The sequence below is a fragment of the Eurosta solidaginis genome, chromosome 5 (assembly GCF_040869045.1).
Source record: "Eurosta solidaginis isolate ZX-2024a chromosome 5, ASM4086904v1, whole genome shotgun sequence".
Classification (NCBI taxonomy): domain Eukaryota; kingdom Metazoa; phylum Arthropoda; class Insecta; order Diptera; family Tephritidae; genus Eurosta; species Eurosta solidaginis.
In genome coordinates, this window is record NC_090323.1 from 181,919,539 (window position 1) to 181,944,356 (window position 24,818).

The following is a 24,818-nucleotide window of genomic DNA, read 5'->3' on the forward strand; positions in this document are numbered from 1 at the left end:
TTATATGGGCGCCGCCACGCCCCTATTTCTAGAGCCTAAAAAAATAAGTCCCTCGTAACGAAAGTAATTTATCTGAAATGAAATGTACAATTGAAACTAACCCTGAGTATATAATGTTCTGTTACACCCGAACTTAGACACCCTTACTGGTTTTGAGATTGAGTTGACTAGTAGCAAGTAATGCAAAAATAACTACCTCTGACTATTTTGATTGTCATACAAAAGGAGTAAGCTTTTTCTCAAAGAAAAAAACACATACCCCGGTTTTTCAGTAGTTGGTTAAGCTAAGCTTAAACTAAGTTTGCGCAAACTAAGTTTGCTTAAACTTCTAGTCAACTTTAAACTTTAGTTAAACTACGGAGCAGTTTTTCAGCCACAGTTTAAAGCCGCCTTTGTGGTGGGCTTTTTTGTACGGCAACATTGATTTTTTATTATCTAGATAATTTGTAGATACAGTAACAGCTGGATTTTATTTACACAACAAACATGGAAAAAATATGTCTCCAGCGAAACATATATCTAGTTCCGGAGGTGATATCCAACATCATTATTTAATTATTCTTAAACCAGATAGTTCTCTAGTTGATATCCAACTTCATTCTCCAATCACTATCCAACCTTTGAGAAATTTTGTAAAATTTAGAGTTCTCCAGTTGATTTCCAACGTTATTATCATATTAAATTATTATCTAACCTTTGAGAAATTTTGGGAAATGTGCAGTTCTCAAATGAATACTCCAAGGTGGCACCACCAAAACCAGCAGCTGTTTATTGTTTGAAATAAACACCTGGTCGATAGCAAATTATATATATATTTTTTTTATTTCGTTAAAATTTTGTAGTATGGAATCTTACATTTGAGTCCAGTTAGAGAACCACAGGTCAGGTCAGGTCAGGTTGGGTGGTAGCTTCCCTGATGAGAGGAAGCTCACTTGGACAACATGACGGTCCGTTGTGATACCACATATAATAAACTAAACTAACGGTGACGTAGATATAACTACTTAGAGAATCGTTGGGTAGCAACGATAAAGTTCCGAATGATCCCGATCTCAACCTTGGATAGCTCCTCGGGAGATCCAAGTGAGTCACGACCAAAAAACTTTCGCCTAGTTCTGGCAAAAGCTGGGCAGTCAAGCATAAAGTGATTTGGTGATTCCACCTCATCATCCTCCATACAGCTGCAGCAGGATGGAGTTTCCAATATATTGAGACGTACCGCATGGATACCCATGGGACAGTGCCCTGTCAAAACCCCAATGACCATTGATAGGTGAGGCTTAGTGCACCCAATTATTTCAGCAGACCTCCTGCCATCCACTTTCGGCCAGAAAGATCTTGATATCCTACAAGACGTAGTGTCCGCCCAACGTTTGCTGAGCTGACTCGAGGCCCAGCTATGGAAGAGCAATCCACAGGTGGCTAGCGGAATCCCGAAATCCCTACAGCCATCTTCATCCGGTTCAGTTGTACCGATTCGGGCTAAGAGATCCGCTTGACAGTTACCCGGAATATCACTATGGCCCGGGACCCAGATAATCTTAATTGTAAAATAATTCGATGCAATCGCAAGTGTGGTCAGGCACTCCCAGACCACCCTCGATCGCACTGTAGTTGAGCTCAAGGCCTTTATAGCCGCTTGGCTATCAGAGTAGATGTTAAATTCCCTAACCGTAGTAGCGCTGGATAGCATTTCATCCACCGCATCCTTAATCGCAGCAACTTCCGCTTGGAATACACTGCAGTGATCAGCCAACTTAAACTTGCGGCTTACATTTAGCTCTTGACAAAAGACCCCCCCGCCAACCTTTCCGTCCAACTTCGACCCATCCGTGAACAAGTTAACCGGTCCCATGCCCCAGATAATTCCTCTTCTCCACTCCTCCCTCGGGGGAATGACTGGGGTGAAGGTTGTATAGGGAGCGGCCACCGGCATGCAATAGTCCGTCCTGTCCGGGATAAAGTCGAAACTAGTAAGAAGGCTAGAGTGTCCGAAATCAGAAAGCATATAACCCATATCACGAAGCCTGACCAACGACCGGGCCGCGGCTGCCTTTCCCGCAATATCTACTGGATGTATATTCAGCATGACATTCAGTGCCAAGGTAGGTGTTGTTCTCATAGCGCCACTGATGCCGATAAGCGCCGTCCGTTGCACTGACACTAGCATTTTGGAGGTGCTCGCCGTGTCCAGTGCTTTCCACCAGACCAGCACCCCATATAGCAGAATCGGTTTGACAACCATCTCATAAAGCCAGTGTACTACTCCTGGCGAGAGCCCCCATCTCTTTCCGATAGCCCCCCTGCAGCAGTACAAGGCAACCGCGGCCTTCCTGGCCCTATCTTCCACATTGGGCCTCCAGGACAGCTTCTTGTCCAGAACAATTCCCAAATATTTAACCCTGTCAGTAAGTACCAACGGTACCCCTCCAATCGAAGGAGTTCTGAAGTCGGGTATCTTATATCTCCTTGTAAAAAGAACCAATTCTGTTTTTCCCGGGTTGACCGCCACTCCACATGATTCAGCCCACCTAGCCACAGTATCCAGGTATCCCTGCAGAACATCGCGCAGGGTGCCCAGAAATTTGCCCCTGACTAGAATAGCGAGGTCATCTGCATAGGCAACCACCCGACAGCCATTGGATTCCAGCTCCACAAGAAGCTCGTTGACTACCACAACCCAGAGCAGAGGAGATAGGACACCTCCCTGTGGCGTGCCCCTGCACACCTTCCTCCTTATTATGGCTCCTCCCCACTCCGCTGCGACAATTCTGCCGCATAGAAGTTTGCTAATAAATTCAACCAGAGCCGCTTCGACTCCTAAACCCACCAGAGCTCTTTCGATTGCCCCCGGTAGAACATTGTTAAAAGCCCCCTCGATGTCTAGAAAGGCACCCAGAGCATATTCTTTATGTTCTAGAGACCCCTCTATTTGCTTTACAATCGAATGGAGAGCCGTTTCCGTCGATCTGCCTTTGCAGTACGCATGCTGTGAAGCCGACAGTAACCCCCCAGGTATCCTTTCTCGTAGGTACAGGTCAATCAGCCGCTCAAGCGTCTTAAGAAGAAACGACGAGAGACTGATTGGCCTGAAATCCTTAGGTGTTACATGAGAGCCCCTGCCGGCCTTCGGAATGAAGATGACCCTAACCGTGTGCCACGACCTAGGGATATAGTTAAGCCTGAGGCAGTTAGTGTAGATGATGGCCAACCAGCGGCAGGAAATCCCTAAAGACCTTTGAAGTTGCGCAGGAATGATGCCATCCGGACCGGGTGACTTATAGGGCTTGAACGAATTTATAGCCCAGGATATTTGACTTTCCCGTAGTGGGATGGCAGGCATTTCTGCATGGCCAGCAACCGCCGACCACGCAAGCGAAGATCCCTGCGCAACTGGGACATCGGGAAAATGATTGTCCAGTAAAAGTCTCAGGGACTCCTCGCCACTCATCGACCAGTCCCCACCATCATCTCTCAGATACCCCCGAGGGGCGGGATTCCTAGAGAGTATTTTTCTAAGCCTCGCGGATTCATTACAGCCCTCCACGTTTTCACAGAAGCTTCGCCATGAATCCCGCTTGGCTAACCTTATTTCATATTTATAAATCCCCAGACTCACCTTATAGAGCTCCCAGTCCGAGGGTAGTCTACTCCTCCTGGCTCTATTAAAGAGCCGCCTACTGGACGCTCTTAGGTCGTCAAGGGAATCAGACCACCAGGGCGGCTTGCCCTTCCCCCTGTAAGTTTTCAGTGGGCAGGACTGTTGAAAGGCGCTATTGCCTGCCAAGGTGAAGTTTTCCACCAGATCGTCTATTTCAGATTCGGACAGGTCCGAACCAGCGATAGGCGCCTCAGGCAATAGCTCTCCCAACTTCCTACAATACAAGTCCCAGTTGGTACTTTTAGGGTTCCTAAAAGATATTTTACCGGGACGTTCTTCATTCACCGAGAACTGAATATATCGGTGATCAGAGAAAGAGTGCTCGTTGAGAACCCTCCATCCAGATATCCGATCTTCCAGTTCTCTGCTAACCAGGGTGAGGTCCAAGACCTCCTCCCTTACCGCTGTAATAAAAGTCGGGTCATTCCCCCTATTACATATACAAAGTCCCTCATCTACAATAAAAGTAAATAAAGACTCACCTCTGGTGTTCGTATCCGAGCTCCCCCATATGCTATGGTGTGCATTAGCATCGGCACCTATGATTACGCCAACACCTCTCCGCCTTGCTTCAGCTCCCCTGCGGACGCCTCCACCTCCCGAACAGTCTCTGTGGGAGAGGAACCATCCCCCCTGGAATCGGCGTGGTAGATTTTAAGAACCACACGCTCGAGGCCATAGGAGATAACTCCCCTCGTGTTAGAGAGAGGACCGGTGGACTCTGCGTTTAGCAGAATCAGCACTTGCCGACGTGGCCCAACAGCCTCCTCTACTCTGAGGACCCTCCAGTTATGCGTCGGAAGGTTCGGGTTGCAGTAACGCATTAGTTCGAGTATTTTCTCCGGCTGAGATGGCCCGGCAGGCAACCACACCCGAGCCCTCGGTCGAAGGGGGAGATCCCTCCGTTCCACGGCCTCGAGTCTGGCCCCCCTCCAGACCTCCCCTACCAAAGAAATTATTTTCTTAAAGATACAGGCCGACCGCTCGTCAGCACAAGTAATCAGTCTAAAACCATGATACCACCCCGAGTATTCGAAGCATGGCCGCGTACCTGGGCTCTCCATAACAGCGGTCATATAGGCCGCTGATATGGCGCTGGCGACCCACGGCCACTCCTCTCGGGAGATGGCACCATCCTCCCTACTCCTATCCAGGACCCCGAGGGTGATGGAGCCTGCACGTTTAGCGATTTCGCTAAACGAAATTGCGTCCCCACCTCCTCGGGCCCTTTTTGTCGTTGAGGCATTCCGCTCATCCGACCTTTGCCGCTTCATAGCCCCCAAACCCTGCTGCTCACCCGCATCGTTCGACACCGGTGTGTGGTCGTCGCAAGCTACGACGCTCCTGGCCCACTCCAGCGTCCGGGAATGCTTCTCAGACATCTGAGCTGCATCCCTTCCGCCGTAGCGCTCCAAGATCTTCTCAGCTAAGCGCCGATCACCCAGAGCTTTCCTACGCGGCGTCGATCGCCTACCTTTCCCGGCAGGCTTCGACCCCAGGGCTCCCGTTGGGAAAGCTCCTCGCGACAGGGCTTCCTTACTAGTACTGGGCTGCTCCGTCGCATTCGTCGGACCTCTGCCTTTCCCTGTCACAGCCCCATATGGGCCTACATTGGGTGTCGGTTTCGACACCCCTCCACTAACCGAACTACCCGTACCTACGGGGTTTGAAACCAAACCCCTGCGCTGATCCGTCTGATCAGCCCTTTTGACCCGCCGGGAGCTTTCCCGGCTGGCGGCGACCTGCTTCGGAGCACTCTCCGCACCTGTCGCGTCCCCCGCACCATGACGACTTTCGCCGTCACTCCTACCCTCCTTTTTCTTCGTCTTCGTGTCCATTCTAAGAAGTCCCCCCTCAAGGCCGCTATCCGGAGCCGATTGTGTAGTCGCCCTTCAACGGTCCCGTGGTTATCTATGCTGCGCAGGGAGGCCACGCGAGGGTTGACGCATTACCTTATGAGTAATGCGTTCAGAGCCAGACCGGACGCAAAGCGGGAAAATCTTCAACCGCACCTACACCACCAACTTAACGGCGACGGAGCCGGAACGTACCTTGAGGCCCGCCACGGTTTTAACGGGACGTGGGCAGGTGCAGCATTAGCCTACCAGCCATTTCGATAGGGTTTCACCCCGACCTACTAAGGTGGCAGAATACTGCACCTACCAGCCCAAAGTCATCAATTCCTATCCATAGTCAAAATCAAGTCCCTAACAATCCGGTTCGTCACCATTGAGTACCGATCTTGACCCTTAACAGGGTCCTCCCTCCCCTGAGCTCGGCACAATGACTCAGGGGTGCGGGTTTTATCGAGTTGTCCTCTCTAGATCCGCCATTATCAGTAGAAGCAGGGGCACCTCGTGCAGGACGTGACAACCAATCACGTGTGACAATTCGTCACTATGGCCGGTCTAAGACTGATACCAGTCCCTGATCCAGAGCCTGGAACCACGTATGATATCCAAGCCAAGTATCTTAACCCCTAGAGAACCACAAGTTGTGAATAAAATTTTTTCAACTTAAGTAATAGCATTTTTTGATTTATAAAAAATTCTTTCTTTTGCTGAGTACGCTATGATTCTCGAATTGAGCCACTGTTTCGAAACAACTCTTAAGATTTTAGAAGTATGCCTAGTTATCAACATGAGCTCTAATGGTATTCAAGCCCAAATGCTTGTTGGGTATATTCGACGCCATATCGAATTTAAGTAATTTTAAACCTAACTGAACAATAAGTCTAACAAGTAAAGGTGTCTAAGTTCGGGTGTAACCGAACATTATATACTCATCGTGAGCTTCAATTGCAAATTTCATTTCAGATAAATTACTTTTCTACATAACACGTGGCACCGCCCGTTTAAAAAAATGTCTCCCCATTTCCTCGTACAATAAAACTTGATAAGTGAAATATCATTGATTCAAAACTATTTTTTGCTAAGTTATAGCTTAATATTCTAGTATACGACCCTTTTAAACTTGTTTTATATCTAAGTTTCCGTGGTCTGTAACCGATCCCGTCCATTTTTTCTAGAAATATTTCCTGCTATAGGGAAAATCTGTGTACCCAATTTTATTACGATCCGTTAATTTTTCTTCGAGCTATGGCTCCCGAAACATAGAAAATTGCTTGGTCATAAAAGGGGCGGTTCCCCGCCCATTTTTTTAAATTTGAAGTTTTTCCTACTTATTGTTATAAATCCACTTGGGAAATGAAATACCATTGATATAAAGCTCGTTTTTGCAAAGATATAGCTTATTTTGTTCGTCCACGCACCCTTTTAAAAATCTGTTATATAAAAGTGGGCGTGGTCCTTAACCGATTTCGTTAATTTTTCTTCAAAGCATTCCTTATAGTAAAGGCAACCTCTCTGCCGAATTTTGTTACGATAGGTTTAACGATTTTTGATTTATGATTAATAATATTCGTAAAATTGATTTTATCACAAGTAGGCGGTGCCACGCCCATTTAAATTTTTTTTTTTCAAATTTCTAACCAGAGTCTCAATATCAGTCCACACGTCAAATTTCAACATTATAGGTGTATTATTTACTAAATAATCGGGTTTTTTGTATTTTCCAAAATGTTATATATATAAAAATTGGGCGTGGTTATCATCCGATTTCGCTCATTTTCAATACCAATCTATTCTAGGTGCAGATAAGCTCGTGCACCAAATTTGGTGAAGATATCTCAATATTTACTGAAGTTATCGTGTTAACGGACAGACGGTCGGACCGACGGACATCGCTCAATCAAATTTTTTTTCGACACTGATGATTTTGATATATGGAAGTCTATATCTATCTCGAATCCTTTATACCTGTACAACCAACCGTTATCCAATCAAAGTTAATGTACTCTGTGTGCAAAGCACGCTGAGTAAAAAAATCAAATCACTAAAGTTATAGAAATCTAAAATATAAACTTGTAGACTTGTGTACGAAACAGTTGTGATATCGTAGCCGGCAACTGCCTGACAGGATGTTCAAGACGGCTACTTTTTAGCGTTTAGCAGCATTTTGACAGGATGTTCAATATGGGTGATAGAGGGAGATACAGAATGTGATCACGATAGTCACTTTCAAAAACAGCTGATCCATTCTATTTGCAGAAGATATCAAATTTGTCTAATCCACAGTGCTTGTAGACACTTCTGCTTTTTAACAAAGACAAATTCCTGCTGAAAATCTAAAAACAAGAAAATTTATTTGTGAAAGGGGCTGCAAGTCATAATTTCTTTTTTTTACAACATTTTGTTATACAAATAAACTGTTATGATATGTTTTGTTATACAAATGTGATAGCTCAGTAAGTAGAGTGCACGAACCCTTCGACTCGAAATTTTCCGATCACAAATAATTTTTGTTTAAAACAAAAGTGTATACTTCTCTGGTTTAAAATTCAAACCAAGTTCACGCACTCATTTTCACGAAAACCTGTATGACCTAAATTTCAAACCAAATTTGATTTTGTTATAAATGTATGTATGTACCTATTTGGTACAAAAAAGTATCAGATTTAGGCACAAACTTTTAACCTTGTAGCTTTTTCCCCGTTGTCTAGTTAATAATTTTTTGACATCATTTGTAAATTTTTTATTTTGTATTCTCTTTTTGTAGTTTTTGTATTTCTCTCATATTTTTGTAGTATTGCAGTTTAGTTTAACTTTGAATAGTTTTCGTTTTTAAAATTGTCATTTTTGTTTATTTTAGATGGAATCATTATCACCATTAAAGTCATACTTAGGGTTAATGAGAAGAATACCGGAGCATGAAAAAACTCAATTACCGCAAAAACCAAAACCGTTATATAAAAATCGTGTCACAGTAAGATTTTCGATCATAATAATAGTTTTTAAATGACAGCTGGTACATTAACCCATGTTCGCTACAGGGGCTTTTTTGGGGACAGTCTGAGGTTCCCGAGCATTTTCGCATTGTATCTGCATTAGGTGTCGTCATTATTTACAAGCACAATTGTGCAAAATCGATGCACACAAATTGCTTCCGCTTTTTCATTAGTTGAATGTGTTAGTCATTGTGGATAAAACAAGTGTGATATCTTATCCGTCAAATGCCTGACAGGGTGTTCAATATGGCTAATTTTTAGTGTTTTGACAGGGTGTTCAATATGGTTGCGCATAGGGCCGGCTATCTTCAGCGGGTGATAGAAAGAGATACAGAATGAGACAGTCAATTAGAAATCAGGTGATCCATTCTATTTGTAATTTTGACGTCTATGCAGAAGTTATCACACTTGTCTTAACCACAATGGTGTTAAGGGCCAATTAATGGTGACTTATAACCATAAAACCATAACCAGATAAAACAGCTGATCGCAATCAATCAATGTAATCGATTAATGATGCCATACCATAACGCTAACGCCGTAACCATACCATAGCCAACCAATAGGCTTTTGGTTTCTCGCCATATCCATAACCTAAAAATATTTGAGTTGGTGAACTTAATAACTTTTTGTAGATTTTATTCATTGTTTTGGATACGTTATGACTGAGAGACTTATTTTTTGTAGAATATGTTTGTAATGTTTTGCGTTTTCTTCATTTTTATGAAATTTTCACGATTTTTAGGTTAAGGTACCATTAATCGATCACATTGGAGATGGTTATGGATATGGGTGTGGTTACCACCATAGTACAGGGCTACAAGTAGGATATGTAGCAGCACGCACATACACAGCCACGCTCACCTGATAAATTGCTTGTACTTCTTAGTTTTTTTGTGGATGCTATTTGGCACTGTTGTACTTCTTAGGTCAAAGAAAAGTGTAGTAGCTGCTAACGAAAACTGCGATAAATTTTTATTGTAAAATTACAAAGAAATGCCCTTATTTACTTTCAAACAAGCACTTAATTACATCCCTCTTTAAAATATATATGTTTTGGACAATTTTAATTAACTAATTGTGATACTTTATTACCGGGGACGATTGCTAAAACACGACCAAAACCGTCGGGGGAGGTATTAATAGACGCATTTTTGCCTCGCTTCAAATAATTCGAATACTTTTTCTCCTTTGGACTATTCATAACAGGACAAAACGCGTCTTTTCATTTCTCTTTTCACATTTTGGGACGGGTTATTGCAGTCAACCTCGGTTTCAAACTGTTTTTCGCGGAGAACTTTTGAACGGGTAGAAAAACTTAGCACCCGTGTTTGTATTTTTAATACTGGAATAACTACGCGTCCTCAGATGTCCCAATTCAAGAGTTTTGTATAATTTTCTGTAGGACCCATATAGGTGCACTACATTTTCATACTAAATTAGTTCAAAAAATTTACCATCACAGCAACCCATATCTGATATTCCGCTCCTTTTTTTGTTTCCCTGCGTCGCTTCCAACGAGGCGAGATGGCCTAGAAGGTTCCCGAGATGGTCAAGATAGTACCTTAATGATGCTTGCTACCGGAACGTATCGGATCTTTTTCCGGCAAAAGACGATCAACATCGATAACACTCCCCAAAACCTTCGGGGAGTATCTTTATCGTTAATACAACAAAAACTTAGAAGATCGAGTGCCAATGGAAATATTGGAAGAGCACATCGCGCTGATAATGTCCAAAATAATGTTGTATTGAAAGGTGCAGCATTTCGTTACTATAATGCAATTGACCCCCAACGGGTTAGGGGGTCAGAATATACCCGCGTAGGTATGCCTGCCGTAAGAGGCGACTGAAATTCCAGATTCAAGATGCTGCGTAGCGCAACAGGTTTCCAGCGCAATATATAGCTTCTCCAAACCCAATTGTCAAACTCACCTATCCCCGGCGAATCCTGTTTCACTAAAAGACGAGGCTCTGGCGTCCCTTAGCTCCTCATGGAACTTGGGGGTGGGGAGGGAGGGATGGCCTGAAGGTTTAATGTGACCACATAAATCGTTCCTGAGATTGCCGGGCTAGCACCTTAAGGGTGCTGTGTTACCGGAGTGTACCGGATCTGTATCCGGCAAAGGACCATCACATCGATAACACTACCCAAAGCTTTCGGGGAGCAACCTTATCGCTACAACAACAACAACAGCAAGGAAATAAAAAGCAGAAATTCCGGGAAAGTGTTCTGCAATTGGGGAAAGTATAGAGTTGGGATTCTACCGGGTATTTACCATTTTGTATTCCTTTTTTGCATATATGTATGTAATACTCCTATATTGCTACAAAAGGCTAGGTACATTCCGAAACATCAGAGTGCCGATATATTGCTGTTTAAACGTTTTTGTTTTTGTATTCCAAAATCGAATGTACCTAAATTTAATTTTTTTCTTTTCACATAGGCTGTCTTGTTTTGATTTCGAATTCAAAACAAATTGCGAGCATTTTCTATTAGCAATATAGGAGTATTACATATATGCTTTTTTATACTCAGTTGAGCAGAGCTCACAGAGTATATTAAGTTTGATTGGATAACGGTTGGTTGTACAGGTATAAAGGAATCGAGATAGATATAGACTTCCATATATCAAAATCATCAGGATCGAAAAAAAATTTGATTGAGCCATGTCCGTCCGTCCGTCCGTTAACACGATAACTTGAGTAATTTTTGAGGTATCTTGATGAAATTTGGTATGTAGGTTCCTGAGCACTCATCTCAGATCGCTATTTAAAATGAACGATATCGGACTATAACCACGCCCACTTTTTCGATATCGAAAATTTCGAAAAACAGAAAAAGTGCGATAATTCATTACCAAAGACAGATAAAGCGATGAAACTTGGTAGATAGGTTGAAATTGTGACGCAGAATAGAAAATTAGTAAAATTTTGGACAATGGGCGTGGCACCGCCCACTTTTAAAAGAAGGTAATTTAAAACTTTTGCAAGCTGTAATTTGGCAGTCGCTGAAGATATCATGATGAAATTTGGCAGAAACGTTACTCCTATTACTATATGTACGCTTAATAAAAATTAGCAAAATCGGAGAAGGACCACGCCCACTTTTAGAAAAAAATTTTTTTAAAGTAAAATTTTAACAAAAAATTTAATATCTTTACAGTATATAAGTAAATTATGTCAACATTCAACTCCAGTAATGATATGGTGCAACAAAATACAAAAATAAAAGAAAATTTCAAAATGAGCGTGGCTCCGCCCTTTTTCATTTAATTTTTCTAGGATACTTTTAATGCCATAAGTCGAACAAAAATTTACCAATACTTTTGAAATTTGGTAGGGGCATAGATTTTATGACGTTAACTGTTTTCTGTGAAAATGGGCGAACTCGGTTGAAGCCATGCCCAGTATTTATACACGGTCGTCCGTCTGTCCTTCCGCATGGCCCTTAACACGATAACTTGGGCAAAAATCGACATATCTTTACTGAACTTAGTTCACGTACTTATCTGAACTCACTTTATCTTAGTATAAAAAATTAACGAAATCTGGCAACTGCCTGACAGGATGTTCAAGACGGCTACTTTTTAGCGTTTAGCAGCATTTTGACAGGATGTTCAATATGGGTGATAGAGGGAGATACAGAATGTGATCACGATAGTCACTTTCAAAAACAGCTGATCCATTCTATTTGCAGAAGATATCAAATTTGTCTAATCCACAGTGCTTGTAGACACTTCTGCTTTTTAACAAAGACAAATTCCTGCTGAAAATCTAAAAACAAGAAAATTTATTTGTGAAAGGGGCTGCAAGTCATAATTTCTTTTTTTTTACAACATTTTGTTATACAAATAAACTATTATGATATGTTTTGTTATACAAATGTGATAGCTCAGTAAGTAGAGTGCACGAACCCTTCGACTCGAAATTTTCCGATCACAAATAATTTTTGTTTAAAACAAAAGTGTATACTTACTTCTCTGGTTTAAAATTCAAACCAAGTTCACGCACTCATTTTCACGAAAACCTGTATGACCTAAATTTCAAACCAAATTTGATTTTGTTATAAATGTATGTATGTACCTATTTAGTACAAAAAAGTATCAGATTTAGGCACAAACTTTTAACCGTGTAGCTTTTTCCCCGTTGTCTAGTTAATAATTTTTTGACATCATTTCTAAATTTTTTATTTTGTATTCTCTTTTTGTAGTTTTTGTATTTCTCTCATATTTTTGTAGTATTGCAGTTTAGTTTAACTTTGAATAGTTTTCGTTTTTAAAATTGTCATTTTTGTTTATTTTAGATGGAATCATTATCACCATTAAAGTCATACTTAGGGTTAATGAGAAGAATACCGGAGCATGAAAAAACTCAATTACCGCAAAAACCAAAACCGTTATATAAAAATTGTGTCACAGTAAGATTTTCGATCATAATAATAGTTTTTAAATGACAGCTGGTACATTAACCCATGTTCGCTACAGGGGCTTTTTTGGGGACAGTCTGAGGTTCCCGAGCATTTTCGCATTGTATCTGCATTAGGTGTCGTCATTATTTACAAGCACAATTGTGCAAAATCGATGCACACAAATTGCTTCCGCTTTTTCATTAGTTGAATGTGTTAGTCATTGTGGATAAAACAAGTGTGATATCTTATCCGTCAAATGCCTGACAGGGTGTTCAATATGGCTAATTTTTAGTGTTTTGACAGGGTGTTCAATATGGTTGCGCATAGGGCCGGCTATCTTCAGCGGGTGATAGAAAGAGATACAGAATGAGACAGTCAATTAGAAATCAGGTGATCCATTCTATTTGTAATTTTGACGTCTATGCAGAAGTTATCACACTTGTCTTAACCACAATGGTGTTAAGGGCCAATTAATGGTGACTTATAACCACAAAACCATAACCAGATAAAACAGCTGATCGCAATCAATCAATGTAATCGATTAATGATGCCATACCATAACGCTAACGCCATAACCATACCATAGCCAACCAATAGGCTTTTGGTTTCTCGCCATATCCATAACCTAAAAATATTTGAGTTGGTGAACTTAATAACTTTTTGTAGATTTTATTCATTGTTTTGGATACGTTATGACTGAGAGACTTATTTTTTGTAGAATATGTTTGTAATGTTTTGCGTTTTCTTCATTTTTATGAAATTTTCACGATTTTTAGGTTAAGGTACCATTAATCGATCACATTGGAGATGGTTATGGATATGGGTGTGGTTACGACCATAGTACAGGGCTACAAGTAGGATATGTAGCAGCACGCACATACACAGCCACGCTCACCTGATAAATTGCTTGTACTTCTTAGTTTTTTTGTGGATGCTATTTGGCACTGTTGTACTTCTTAGGTCCAAGAAAAGTGTAGTAGCTGCTAACGAAAACTGCGGTAAATTTTTATCGTAAAATTACAAAGAAATGCCCTTATTTACTTTCAAACGAGCACTTAATTACATCCCTCTTTAAAATATATATGTTTTGGACAATTTTAATTAACAAATTGTGATACTTTATTACCGGGGACGATTGCTAAAACACGACCAAAACCGTCGGGGGAGGTATTAATAGACGCATTTTTGCCTCGCTTCAAATAATTCGAATACTTTTTCTCCTTTGGACTATTCATAACAGGACAAAACGCGTCTTTTCATTTCTCTTTTCACATTTTGGGACGGGTTATTGCAGTCAACCTCGGTTTCAAACTGTTTTTCGCGGAGAACTTTTGAACGGGTAGAAAAACTTAGCACCCGTGTTTGTATTTTTAATACTGGAATAACTACGCGTCCTCAGATGTCCCAATTCAAGAGTTTTGTATAATTTTCTGTAGGACCCATATAGGTGCACTACATTTTCATACTAAATTAGTTCAAAAAATTTACCATCACAGCAACCCATATCTGATATTCCGCTCCTTTTTTTGTTTCCCTGCGTCGCTTCCAACGAGGCGAGATGGCCTAGAAGGTTCCCGAGATGGTCAAGATAGTACCTTAATGATGCTTGCTACCGGAACGTATCGGATCTTTTTCCGGCAAAAGACGATCAACATCGATAACACTCCCCAAAACCTTCGGGGAGTATCTTTATCGTTAATACAACAAAAACTTAGAAGATCGAGTGCCAATGGAAATATTGGAAGAGCACATCGCGCTGATAATGTCCAAAATAATGTTGTATTGAAAGGTGCAGCATTTCGTTACTATAATGCAATTGACCCCCAACGGGTTAGGGGGTCAGAATATACCCGCGTAGGTATGCCTGCCGTAAGAGGCGACTGAAATTCCAGATTCAAGATGCTGCGTAGCGCAACAGGTTTCCAGCGCAATATATAGCTTCTCCAAACCCAATTGTCAAACTCACCTATCCCCGGCGAATCCTGTTTCACTAAAAGACGAGGCTCTGGCGTCCCTAAGCTCCTCATGGAACTTGGGGGTGGGGAGGGAGGGATGGCCTGAAGGTTTAATGTGACCACATAAATCGTTCCTGAGATTGCCGGGCTAGCACCTTAAGGGTGCTGTGTTACCGGAGTGTACCGGATCTGTATCCGGCAAAGGACCATCACATCGATAACACTACCCAAAGCCTTCGGGGAGCAACCTTATCGCTACAACAACAACAACAGCAAGGAAATAAAAAGCAGAAATTCCGGGAAAGTGTTCTGCAATTGGGGAAAGTATAGAGTTGGGATTCTACCGGGTATTTACCATTTTGTATTCCTTTTTTGCATATATGTATGTAATACTCCTATATTGCTACAAAAGGCTAGGTACATTCCAAAACATCAGAGTGCCGATATATTGCTGTTTAAACGTTTTTGTTTTTGTATTCCAAAATCGAATGTACCTAAATTTAATTTTTTTCTTTTCACATAGGCTGTCTTGTTTTGATTTCGAATTCAAAACAAATTGCGAGCATTTTCTATTAGCAATATAGGAGTATTACATATATGCTTTTTTATACTCAGTTGAGCAGAGCTCACAGAGTATATTAAGTTTGATTGGATAACGGTTGGTTGTACAGGTATAAAGGAATCGAGATAGATATAGACTTCCATATATCAAAATCATCAGGATCGAAAAAAAATTTGATTGAGCCATGTCCGTCCGTCCGTTAACACGATAACTTGAGTAATTTTTGAGGTATCTTGATGAAATTTGGTATGTAGGTTCCTGAGCACTCATCTCAGATCGCTATTTAAAATGAACGATATCGGACTATAACCACGCCCACTTTTTCGATATCGAAAATTTCGAAAAACAGAAAAAGTGCGATAATTCATTACCAAAGACAGATAAAGCGATGAAACTTGGTAGATAGGTTGAAATTATGACGCAGAATAGAAAATTAGTAAAATTTTGGACAATGGGCGTGGCACCGCCCACTTTTAAAAGAAGGTAATTTAAAACTTTTGCAAGCTGTAATTTGGCAGTCGCTGAAGATATCATGATGAAATTTGGCAGAAACGTTACTCCTATTACTATATGTACGCTTAATAAAAATTAGCAACATCGGAGAAGGACCACGCCCACTTTTAGAAAAAAATTTGTTTAAAGTAAAATTTTAACAAAAAATTTAATATCTTTACAGTATATAAGTAAATTATGTCAACATTCAACTCCAGTAATGATATGGTGCAACAAAATACAAAAATAAAAGAAAATTTCAAAATGAGCGTGGCTGCGCCCTTTTTCATTTAATTTTTCTAGGATACTTTTAATGCCATAAGTCAAACAAAAATTTACCAATACTTTTGAAATTTGGTAGGGGCATAGATTTTATGACGTTAACTGTTTTCTGTGAAAATGGGCGAACTCGGTTGAAGCCACGCCCAGTTTTTATACACGGTCGTCCGTCTGTCCTTCCGCATGGCCCTTAACACGATAACTTGAGCAAAAATCGACATATCTTTACTGAACTTAGTTCACGTACTTATCTGAACTCACTTTATCTTGGTATAAAAAATTAACGAAATCCGACTATGACCACGCCCACTTTTTCGATATCGAAAATTACGAAAAATGAAAAAAATGCCATAATTCTATACCAAATACGAAAAAAGGGATGGAACATGGTAATTGGATTGGTTTATTGACGCGAAATATAACTTTAGAAAAAACTTTGTAAAATGGTTGTGACACCTACCATATTAAGTAGAAGAAAATGAAAAAGTTCTGCAGTGCGAAATAAAAAACTCTTGAAATCTTGGCAGGTATTACATATATAAATAAATTAGCGGTATCCAACAGATTATTTTCTGGGTCACCCTAGTCCACATTTTGGTCGATATCTGGAAAACGCCTTCACATATACAACTACCACCACTCCCTTTTAAAACTCTCATTAATACCTTTCATTTGATACCCATATCGTACAAACATATTCTAGAGTCACCCCTAGTCCACCTTTATGGCGATATCTCGAAAAAGCGACCACCTGTAGAACGAAGACACACTCCCTTTTAAAAATAATCATTAACGCCTTTCATTTGATACCCATATCGTACAGTCTAGGTTGCGATACCTCGAAAAGGCGTCCACCTATAGAACTAAGACCCACTCCCTTTTAAAATACTCATTAACATCTTTCTTTTGATACCCATATTGTACAAACGCATTCTAGAGTCACCCCTGGTCCACCTTTATGGCGATATTTCGAAGCGGCTTCCACCTATAGAACTAAGGCTGACTCCCTTTTAAAATACCCATTAACACCTTTCGTTTGCTACCCATATTGTGCAAACGCATTCTAGAGTCACCCCTGTTCCACCTTTATGGCGATATCTCCGAAAAGGCGACCACCTCTACAACTACCACCACTCCCTTTTAAAGCCCTCACTAATACCTTTAATTTGATACCCATATCGTACAAACAAATTCTAGGGTCACCCCTGGTCCACCTTTATGGCGATATCTCGAAACGGCGTCGACCTATGGAACTAAGGATCACTCCCTTTATCCTTTAGGGTCACCTTAGTCCACATTTTGGTCGATATCTGGAAAACGCCTTCACATATACAACTACCACCACTCCCTTTTAAAACTCTCATTAATACCTTTCATTTGATACCCATATCGTACAAACATATTCTAGAGTCACCCCTAGTCCACCTTTATGGCGATATCTCGAAAAAGCGACCACCTGTAGAACAAAGACACACTCCCTTTTAAAAATACTCATTAACGCCTTTCTTTTGATACCCATATTGTACAAACTAATTCTAGGGTCACCCCTGGTCCACCTTTATGGCGATATCTCGAAACGGCGTCCACCTATGGAACTAAGGATCACTCCCTTTAAAATACTCATTAACACCTTTCTTTTGATACCCATATTGTACACACAAATTCTAGGGTCAACCCTGATCCACCTTTATGGCGATATCCCTAAATAGCGTCCACCTATAGATCTATGGCCCACTCCCTCATTTGATAGACATGTCATACAAACACATTCCAGGGTTTCCCTCGGTTCATTTTCCTACATGGTTATTTTCCCTTATGTTGTCACCATAGCTGTCAACTGAGTATGTAATGTTCGGTTACACCCGAACTTAACCTTCCTTACTTGTTGTATCTTTTTTGGGTATTTAAAAATCATTTGAATCGAGGCTGCTTGGAATTACAATTCATCAATTAAATTTATACGTCATTTCTAATTAAAAAAATTTTCGTTTTGATTTTAAACAAACAACCCAGCAAACACTCGGAGTCAACAATTAGAGGAGTCCAAACTTTGAATCGTTTGCAATCGCTATGAACTCATTCAGGAGCCTGAACCGAATGCTAAATGCTCATATTTTGCCTCTAACATAAGTCTTATACAGGCTTCCTTCCGATATCATATATGAACCTTACTGGCATCATATACTGCTAATTTTGAGTCTTTTAATAAAATAAACTACTTCAGGGCTTTTATGAAGAATTTTTGACACATATCCGAGGCGGAAAACATAGGAGAGAAAATTGTTGTGATAAAACTCACATGACTATAAGATAGAAATTAAATAAGTATTAGATGAATTAATTATTTATTTAGAATAAATTCTCGCAGAAAAATTTCTGAGTTTTTATTCCGGAGCTGCCTAGTTTACTGATTTTAATATTTTTCGTTTGTTCATAATTTCATCAAATTGGAGTCATAAAAGGCTCTAAGGTGATAGCATTTTTTAAGCTGATATTTTTCGGACCCATATTGAACTCCAGAACTGTAAGAGAATACACAAATTTACGCAAACAAAGCTACCCCTCAAACGGCGTTCATAATTTAAGAATCCAAAACGAGTCCAAAATAAGTGGGCAATGTAGGAATCAGAAAAGTGTCGAAACGCGTAGCAGGGCACAAGAAAATTTAATTTTTGCTTTTTATTTAACGGCTCCTAACCTAGCATGCAAAAATAATCATTTATCAACGTCACAGGAGTTTGAAACAAATTTTGAAACTTTGTTACAACAATTTTTCATTTTAATACAAAATGAATTACATTTGTACATTATTGTTACCCTTGCTATTTTTTTTTTTTTTTTGTATAAGAATCGACGTTTTCCGCTCATGGACGCTTCTCGACATTTTTAATATGACCGCAAAGCCGCCACGCTCTGTCCAGGTGTGTCGAACTACATATATATGACCCCAATAAGCGCTGACGATGCCTAATAAATAGGCCATATAGGTGTCAGATATTCAGAGTTTATTAGAGTTAAAAATGACGCCGGAGAGTTCCAGTAGAGTATACTATGAGCTGCTTAAACGCCTTTTAAGACTTATGTTCGACTCTTATTTAGGCTCAAATGATATACGTTAATAGGCTCATATAAGACGACCATTGCAAGAAAGGAGATACATTGGTTTCGGCCTCCCATATGAGCACATACCGACTGTAAACGCTCCAATTTAGATATTTTTCTGACTCTTTTTTTGACTTCGACGGCATGCATTATTGCCTAAATATTTTTGAAAAACGCTGGATTACAGATTAACCGTCCTATGCATAGATGGGTACCCGGGTACCTTTTGCATATTCAAAAGCCATTTTTAAATAATCTACAAATAGGAACGAGTTCAAATTTTGTGGCATCGTATGGGAATAAGTTTTCTACAAAAAGGAGAGAACATTTTTTCAAATATACTTTCATAAAGATGGTTTTTTAATAAATTAGTTTTTTTATTACTAAAATTAGTTTTTTATTACTAGTTCTCATGGCTGGGATACCCAGGTACTAGAGGTTTACGCCGATCACTTTATCGGCGGCGGCGGCGGAGGCTCTATTATATACCGGCGGCGGCGTGAGCTTGATTTTTCTATTTAAAAATATAATATTTAGGAAAGGTTTTGTTTGTATGTATTTAAGGAAAGCAACTTGTTGGCCATTTCGGAAAGATCCGGGGTTTTTGCATCAAGATCTCGCAGACCGTTCAAAAATTTTCAGGAGTAGCTCCTTGCCGAGGGATTGTCCCTCGTTAACTTACTCCAGAGGGGCTTCGGACCCAACCCCGGTCTTTGGAATTGGTACTGCTGCATCTGCTGGAAAGAAATGGAGATACATAAAATAGTCACACTTTTGTCTGTATATCTCGTGCAAAGCGTAGTTTCACAACTAGGGTTAAAACCTAATAATCATCGCGAACACAATTTCTTTAAATCATTTGTGGCTATTAATGATCTATAAATACTCATGACTCTCGTGGCACAGGGTGCCTCCAGGTTTTTCGGCTGTTTTTAAGAGCTACAATTCCCGATATGCGAACAGTAGCAATCCCGACGACCAGTCGCTACCACGCCTCCTGACCCTCACACAATATGCCAGCACAGAAGCTATAGGACTGCGACTTCGAACTCATACTTTTGTCGACGTCACTTTCCTAGTAGCTCTAGGTGTTGCTCCGAAGACTTTCTAACGGTTGTTTTGCCGCGCCATGCTGCCGAGCTACACCAGAGAAACACCTTGAAACGTTAGGGAGTATCTATTCGGCCAAGGATGCCGCCCTCGAAATGATAAGCAGTATAAGTGGATGTCATTGCGGAATGGGTGAAAATCGAATAATCCTCCGCGCATCTACATAATTAAAATTTTACAAGGACCCTGGATACAATTTTTAAAATGTAGACCAAAGTTTGCAGACGTTTGTCTTCACAACATTGATTTCAATAGTCTTCTTTAAACCAAACCGATATTTTAGAATGAAAGTCGACCGATTTTAAGTTGAAAGATGTTAACTGTGGTTTTCCGGCCTTATGATAAAAGAGCTCTTTATGGATGACCGCGTAGCTTCAATTTTCAGACTAATTCGACTGTCCGCTACGTTAGGGTAGTAGCACACACGGTCATTAGTTCGACTGTCTTGGGAAAGCTTTTACTTGTTGTTGTTGTTGTTGTTGTAGCGATTAGGTTGCTCCCCGAAGGCTTTGGGGAGTTATCGATGTGATGGTCCTTTGTCGGATACAGATCCGATACGCTCCGGTAACACAGCACCATTAAGGTGCTGGCCCGACCATCTCGGGAACGATTTATATGGCCACATTGAACCTTCAGGCCATCCCTCCCTCCCCACCCCCAAGTTCCATGAGGAGCTTGGGTCGCCAGAGCCTCGTCTGTTAGTGAAACGGGATTCGCCGCTCGAAGGTGAGGTTGACAATTGGGTTGGAGAAGCTATATATTGCGCTACACAACCCCTTTTACTTCACCACTTTGAGTGTTCTTGCGAAGGACAAAGCCACACCTGGTAAATATATGTACCTTTGTACATTTGTAAAAGGAGCCGTAACGTGTAGGTGATATTTAAACTTGGTTGATAGGCTATAATCAATGTGATTCACTCCAAGGCACTAGGATAGGGCCACCAACTTTAGGAAATGTCAAACCGGGCGACTTGGGTGTTGAAGGATGAAGTTTGAAAATCAAAATTAACATTTCAGACGCTATTGTATAGTTTCACAAATAAACACAGGTGTTTAAATGTAAGCGCGAGTGATTTTTCAAACCCTTTTCATACGTACATATGTCCTCTACTTAAGTATGAGGTAAGAATCCGGATTAAGGATAAATGATTTTGCATCACTAATTTCGCTTATTCTTTCAACCAATCGCAATATAAAATTTTTTTTAAAATCGGCACCTTTTTGGGTAATTTGCTTTTTTTTTAAAAACTTGAGGGTCATTTTATTTGAATTCATTGTTCATTATAATTTTTGAATAAATAAAATAAAAATATGCAAAGTGCGCATATAAATTTATTATTAAACTTTCCTTTTAGTGTTTTGTTTTAAAGTGCGTGTTAAGCTGACAACGAAAACGCCTGTTTTTTTAAATAACTTTTGAACAGTTAGAAAGAGTTAAATTTCGCAATTAGTTTCTTATAACTGGCAGTGATGCGCATCCGTTGATACCTTTTTCGACCATATCCGACCAATTTTCGACATGAACAATAAATGGCCTAAACAGTCTTAAACGAGAAAATATTCTTGAGATTCGGCGGCGGCGGCGGCGTTTATCGGCGGCGTATATCTCTACCAGGTACCACTAGTAGTTCTCACGTATGAACTGCCTTGTGGTACCCGTGTACCCGGCCATGCGAACTAAGAAGAAAAATTATTCATGAACAAGACGGTTGAAACTAATTTAACCGATAGCGTAATGGATAGCTACCCACCAATATTGGACAAATTGGGTTAATTTTGGATTAAATTAGTGTGTTTGTTTCCCATATTATCCAAAAGATTATTTTTACCCTTATTTTGGGTAAATATTTGGGTATTTACCCATTTTTACCATATATAACCAATTTACCATTTGGGTATTTACTCCTTTCCCATCTCTAGGAAAGTACAATTGCACTCATTAGAATATTCACCCAAACCATTGGCTACGTTTCTGGCTAGAGAAATGAATCGAATTTTTTTTCAACAGCATACAAAGATATGACTAAGAACATTTGGTGCGAAAATGTTGTCAATTGCAACATTTTCATGCCAACATTCATGTTAATTATGTATCGTTATGAACGTCAGTATATGTATATCTAAAGAGCATTTCGCTGAATTTTTATAAACTGCCAAACATACTCATATTTTGCTAGCTCAGGAAGAGCTCGCGTCAGAGAGTTTTGATTGACTTGTTATAAATTCAGATTTCAATGTCCATCGATAAGAGGCTCGTATCCGCTCATTAAAGGTTTTTCCTCCAATTTTATACTAAACAAGTAAGGAAGGCTAAGTTCGGGTGTAATCGAACATTACATACTCAGCTGAGAGCTTTGGAGACAAAATAAGGGAAAATCACCATTTAGCAAAATAAACCTAGGGTAACCCTGGAATGTGTTGTACGACATGGGTTTCAAATGGAAGGTATTAAAGAGTATTTTAAAAGGGAGTGGGCCATAGTTCTATAGGTGGACGTCATTTCGGGGTATCGCCATAAAGGTGGACAAGAGGTCACTCTAGAATGTGTTTGTACGATATGGGTATCAAATGAAAGGTATTAAAGAGTATTTTAAAAAGGAGTGGGCCTTAGTTCTATAGGTGGACGCCTTTTCGAGATATCGCCATAAAGGTGGACCAGGGGTGACTAGAATGCGTTTGTACGATATGGGTATCAAATGAAAGGTGTTAATGATTATTTAAAACGTGGTGAGCCTTAGTTCTATAGGTGGACGCCTTTTCGAGATATCGCCCTAAGGGTGGACCAGGGGTGAGTATTTTAAAAGGGAGTGGGCCATAGTTCTATAGGTGGACGTCATTTCGGGGTATCGCCATAAAGGTGGACAAGAGGTCACTCTAGAATGTGTTTGTACGATATGGGTATCAAATGAAAGGTATTAAAGAGTATTTTAAAAAGGAGTGGGCCTTAGTTCTATAGGTGGACGCCTTTTCGAGATATCGCCATAAAGGTGGACCAGGGGTGACTAGAATGCGTTTGTACGATATGGGTATCAAATGAAAGGTGTTAATGATTATTTAAAACGTGGTGAGCCTTAGTTCTATAGGTGGACGCCTTTTCGAGATATCGCCCTAAGGGTGGACCAGGGGTGACTCTAGAATGTGTTTGTACGATATGGGTATTAAATGAAAGGTGTTAATGGTTATTTTAAAAGGGAGTGGGCCTTAGTTCTATAGGTGGACGCCTTTTCGGGATATCGCCATAAGGGTGGACCAGGGGTGACTCTAGAATGTGTTTGTACGATATGGGTATCAAATGAAAGGTGTTAATGGTTATTTTAAAAGGGAGTGGGCCTTAGTTCATTAGGTGGACGCCTTTTCGAGATATCGCCATAAAGGTGGACCAGGGGTGACTAGAATGCGTTTGTACAATATGGGTATCAAATGAAAGGTGTTAATGATTAGTTAAAACGTGGTGGGCCTTAGTTCTATAGGTGGACACCTTTTCGAGATATCGCTATAAGGGTGGACCAGGGGTGACTCTAGAATGTGTTTGTACGATATGGGTATCAAATTAAAGGTATTAATGAGGCTTTTAAAAGGGAGTGGTGTTTTCGAGATATCGATGAAAATGTGGACCAGGGTGAGCCAGAACATCATCTGTACCCGACCGTTAATTTATTTATATATGTAATACCACGAACAGTATTCCGGCCAAGATTCCAAGGGCTTTCGATTTCGCCCTGCAGAACTTTTTCATTTTCTTCTACTTAATATGGTAGGTGTCACACCCATTTTACAAAGTTTTTTATAAAGTTATATTTTGCGCCAAAAAACCGATTCAATTACCATGTTTCATCTCTTTTTTCATATTTGGTATAGAATTATGGAATTTTTTTCATTTTTCGTAATTTTCGAAATCGGAAAAGTGGGCGTGGTCATAGTCGGATTTCGGCCATTTTTTATACCAATACAAAGTGAGTTTAGATAAGTACGTGAATTGAGTTTAGTAAAGATATACCGATTTTTGCTCAAGTTATCGTGTTAACGGCCGAGCGGAAGGACAGACGGTCGACTGTGCATAAAAAATGGACGTGGCTTCAACCGATTTCACCCATTTTCACAGAATACAGTTATCGTCATAGAATCTATGCCCCTACCAAATTTCACAAGGATTGGTAAATTTTTGTTCGACTTATGGCATTAAAAGTTTTCTAGACGAATTAAATGAAAAAGGGCGGAGCCACGCCCATTTTTAAATTTTCTTTTATTTTTGTATTTTGTTGCACCATATCATTATTGGAGTTGAATGTTGACATAATTTACTTATATTCTGCAAAGGTATTACATTTTTTGTTAAAATTAGACTTAAACAAAATTTTTTTTTAAGTGGGCGTGTTCGTCATCCGATATTGCTAGTTT

General features: G+C 40.2%; 1 protein-coding gene across 14 annotated transcripts in view; it reads left to right on the forward strand.

Moving 5' to 3' along the window:
• LOC137251684 (uncharacterized) overlaps positions 1-24,818 on the forward strand; it is a 115,407-nt gene that overhangs the window by 55,764 nt on the left and 34,825 nt on the right. For 6 of the 14 annotated variants that reach the window (XM_067786438.1, XM_067786434.1, XM_067786433.1 and 3 more), the window contains exon 3: positions 8,372-8,485. The exons of 7 other annotated variants lie outside the window; for them this stretch is intronic. In XM_067786438.1, the coding sequence (XP_067642539.1) occupies positions 8,372-8,485 (114 nt within the window). Of the gene's footprint in view, positions 1-8,371; positions 8,486-12,832; positions 12,928-24,818 lie in introns of those variants that run through there. One more of the 14 variants, XM_067786432.1, reaches the window with a different exon arrangement.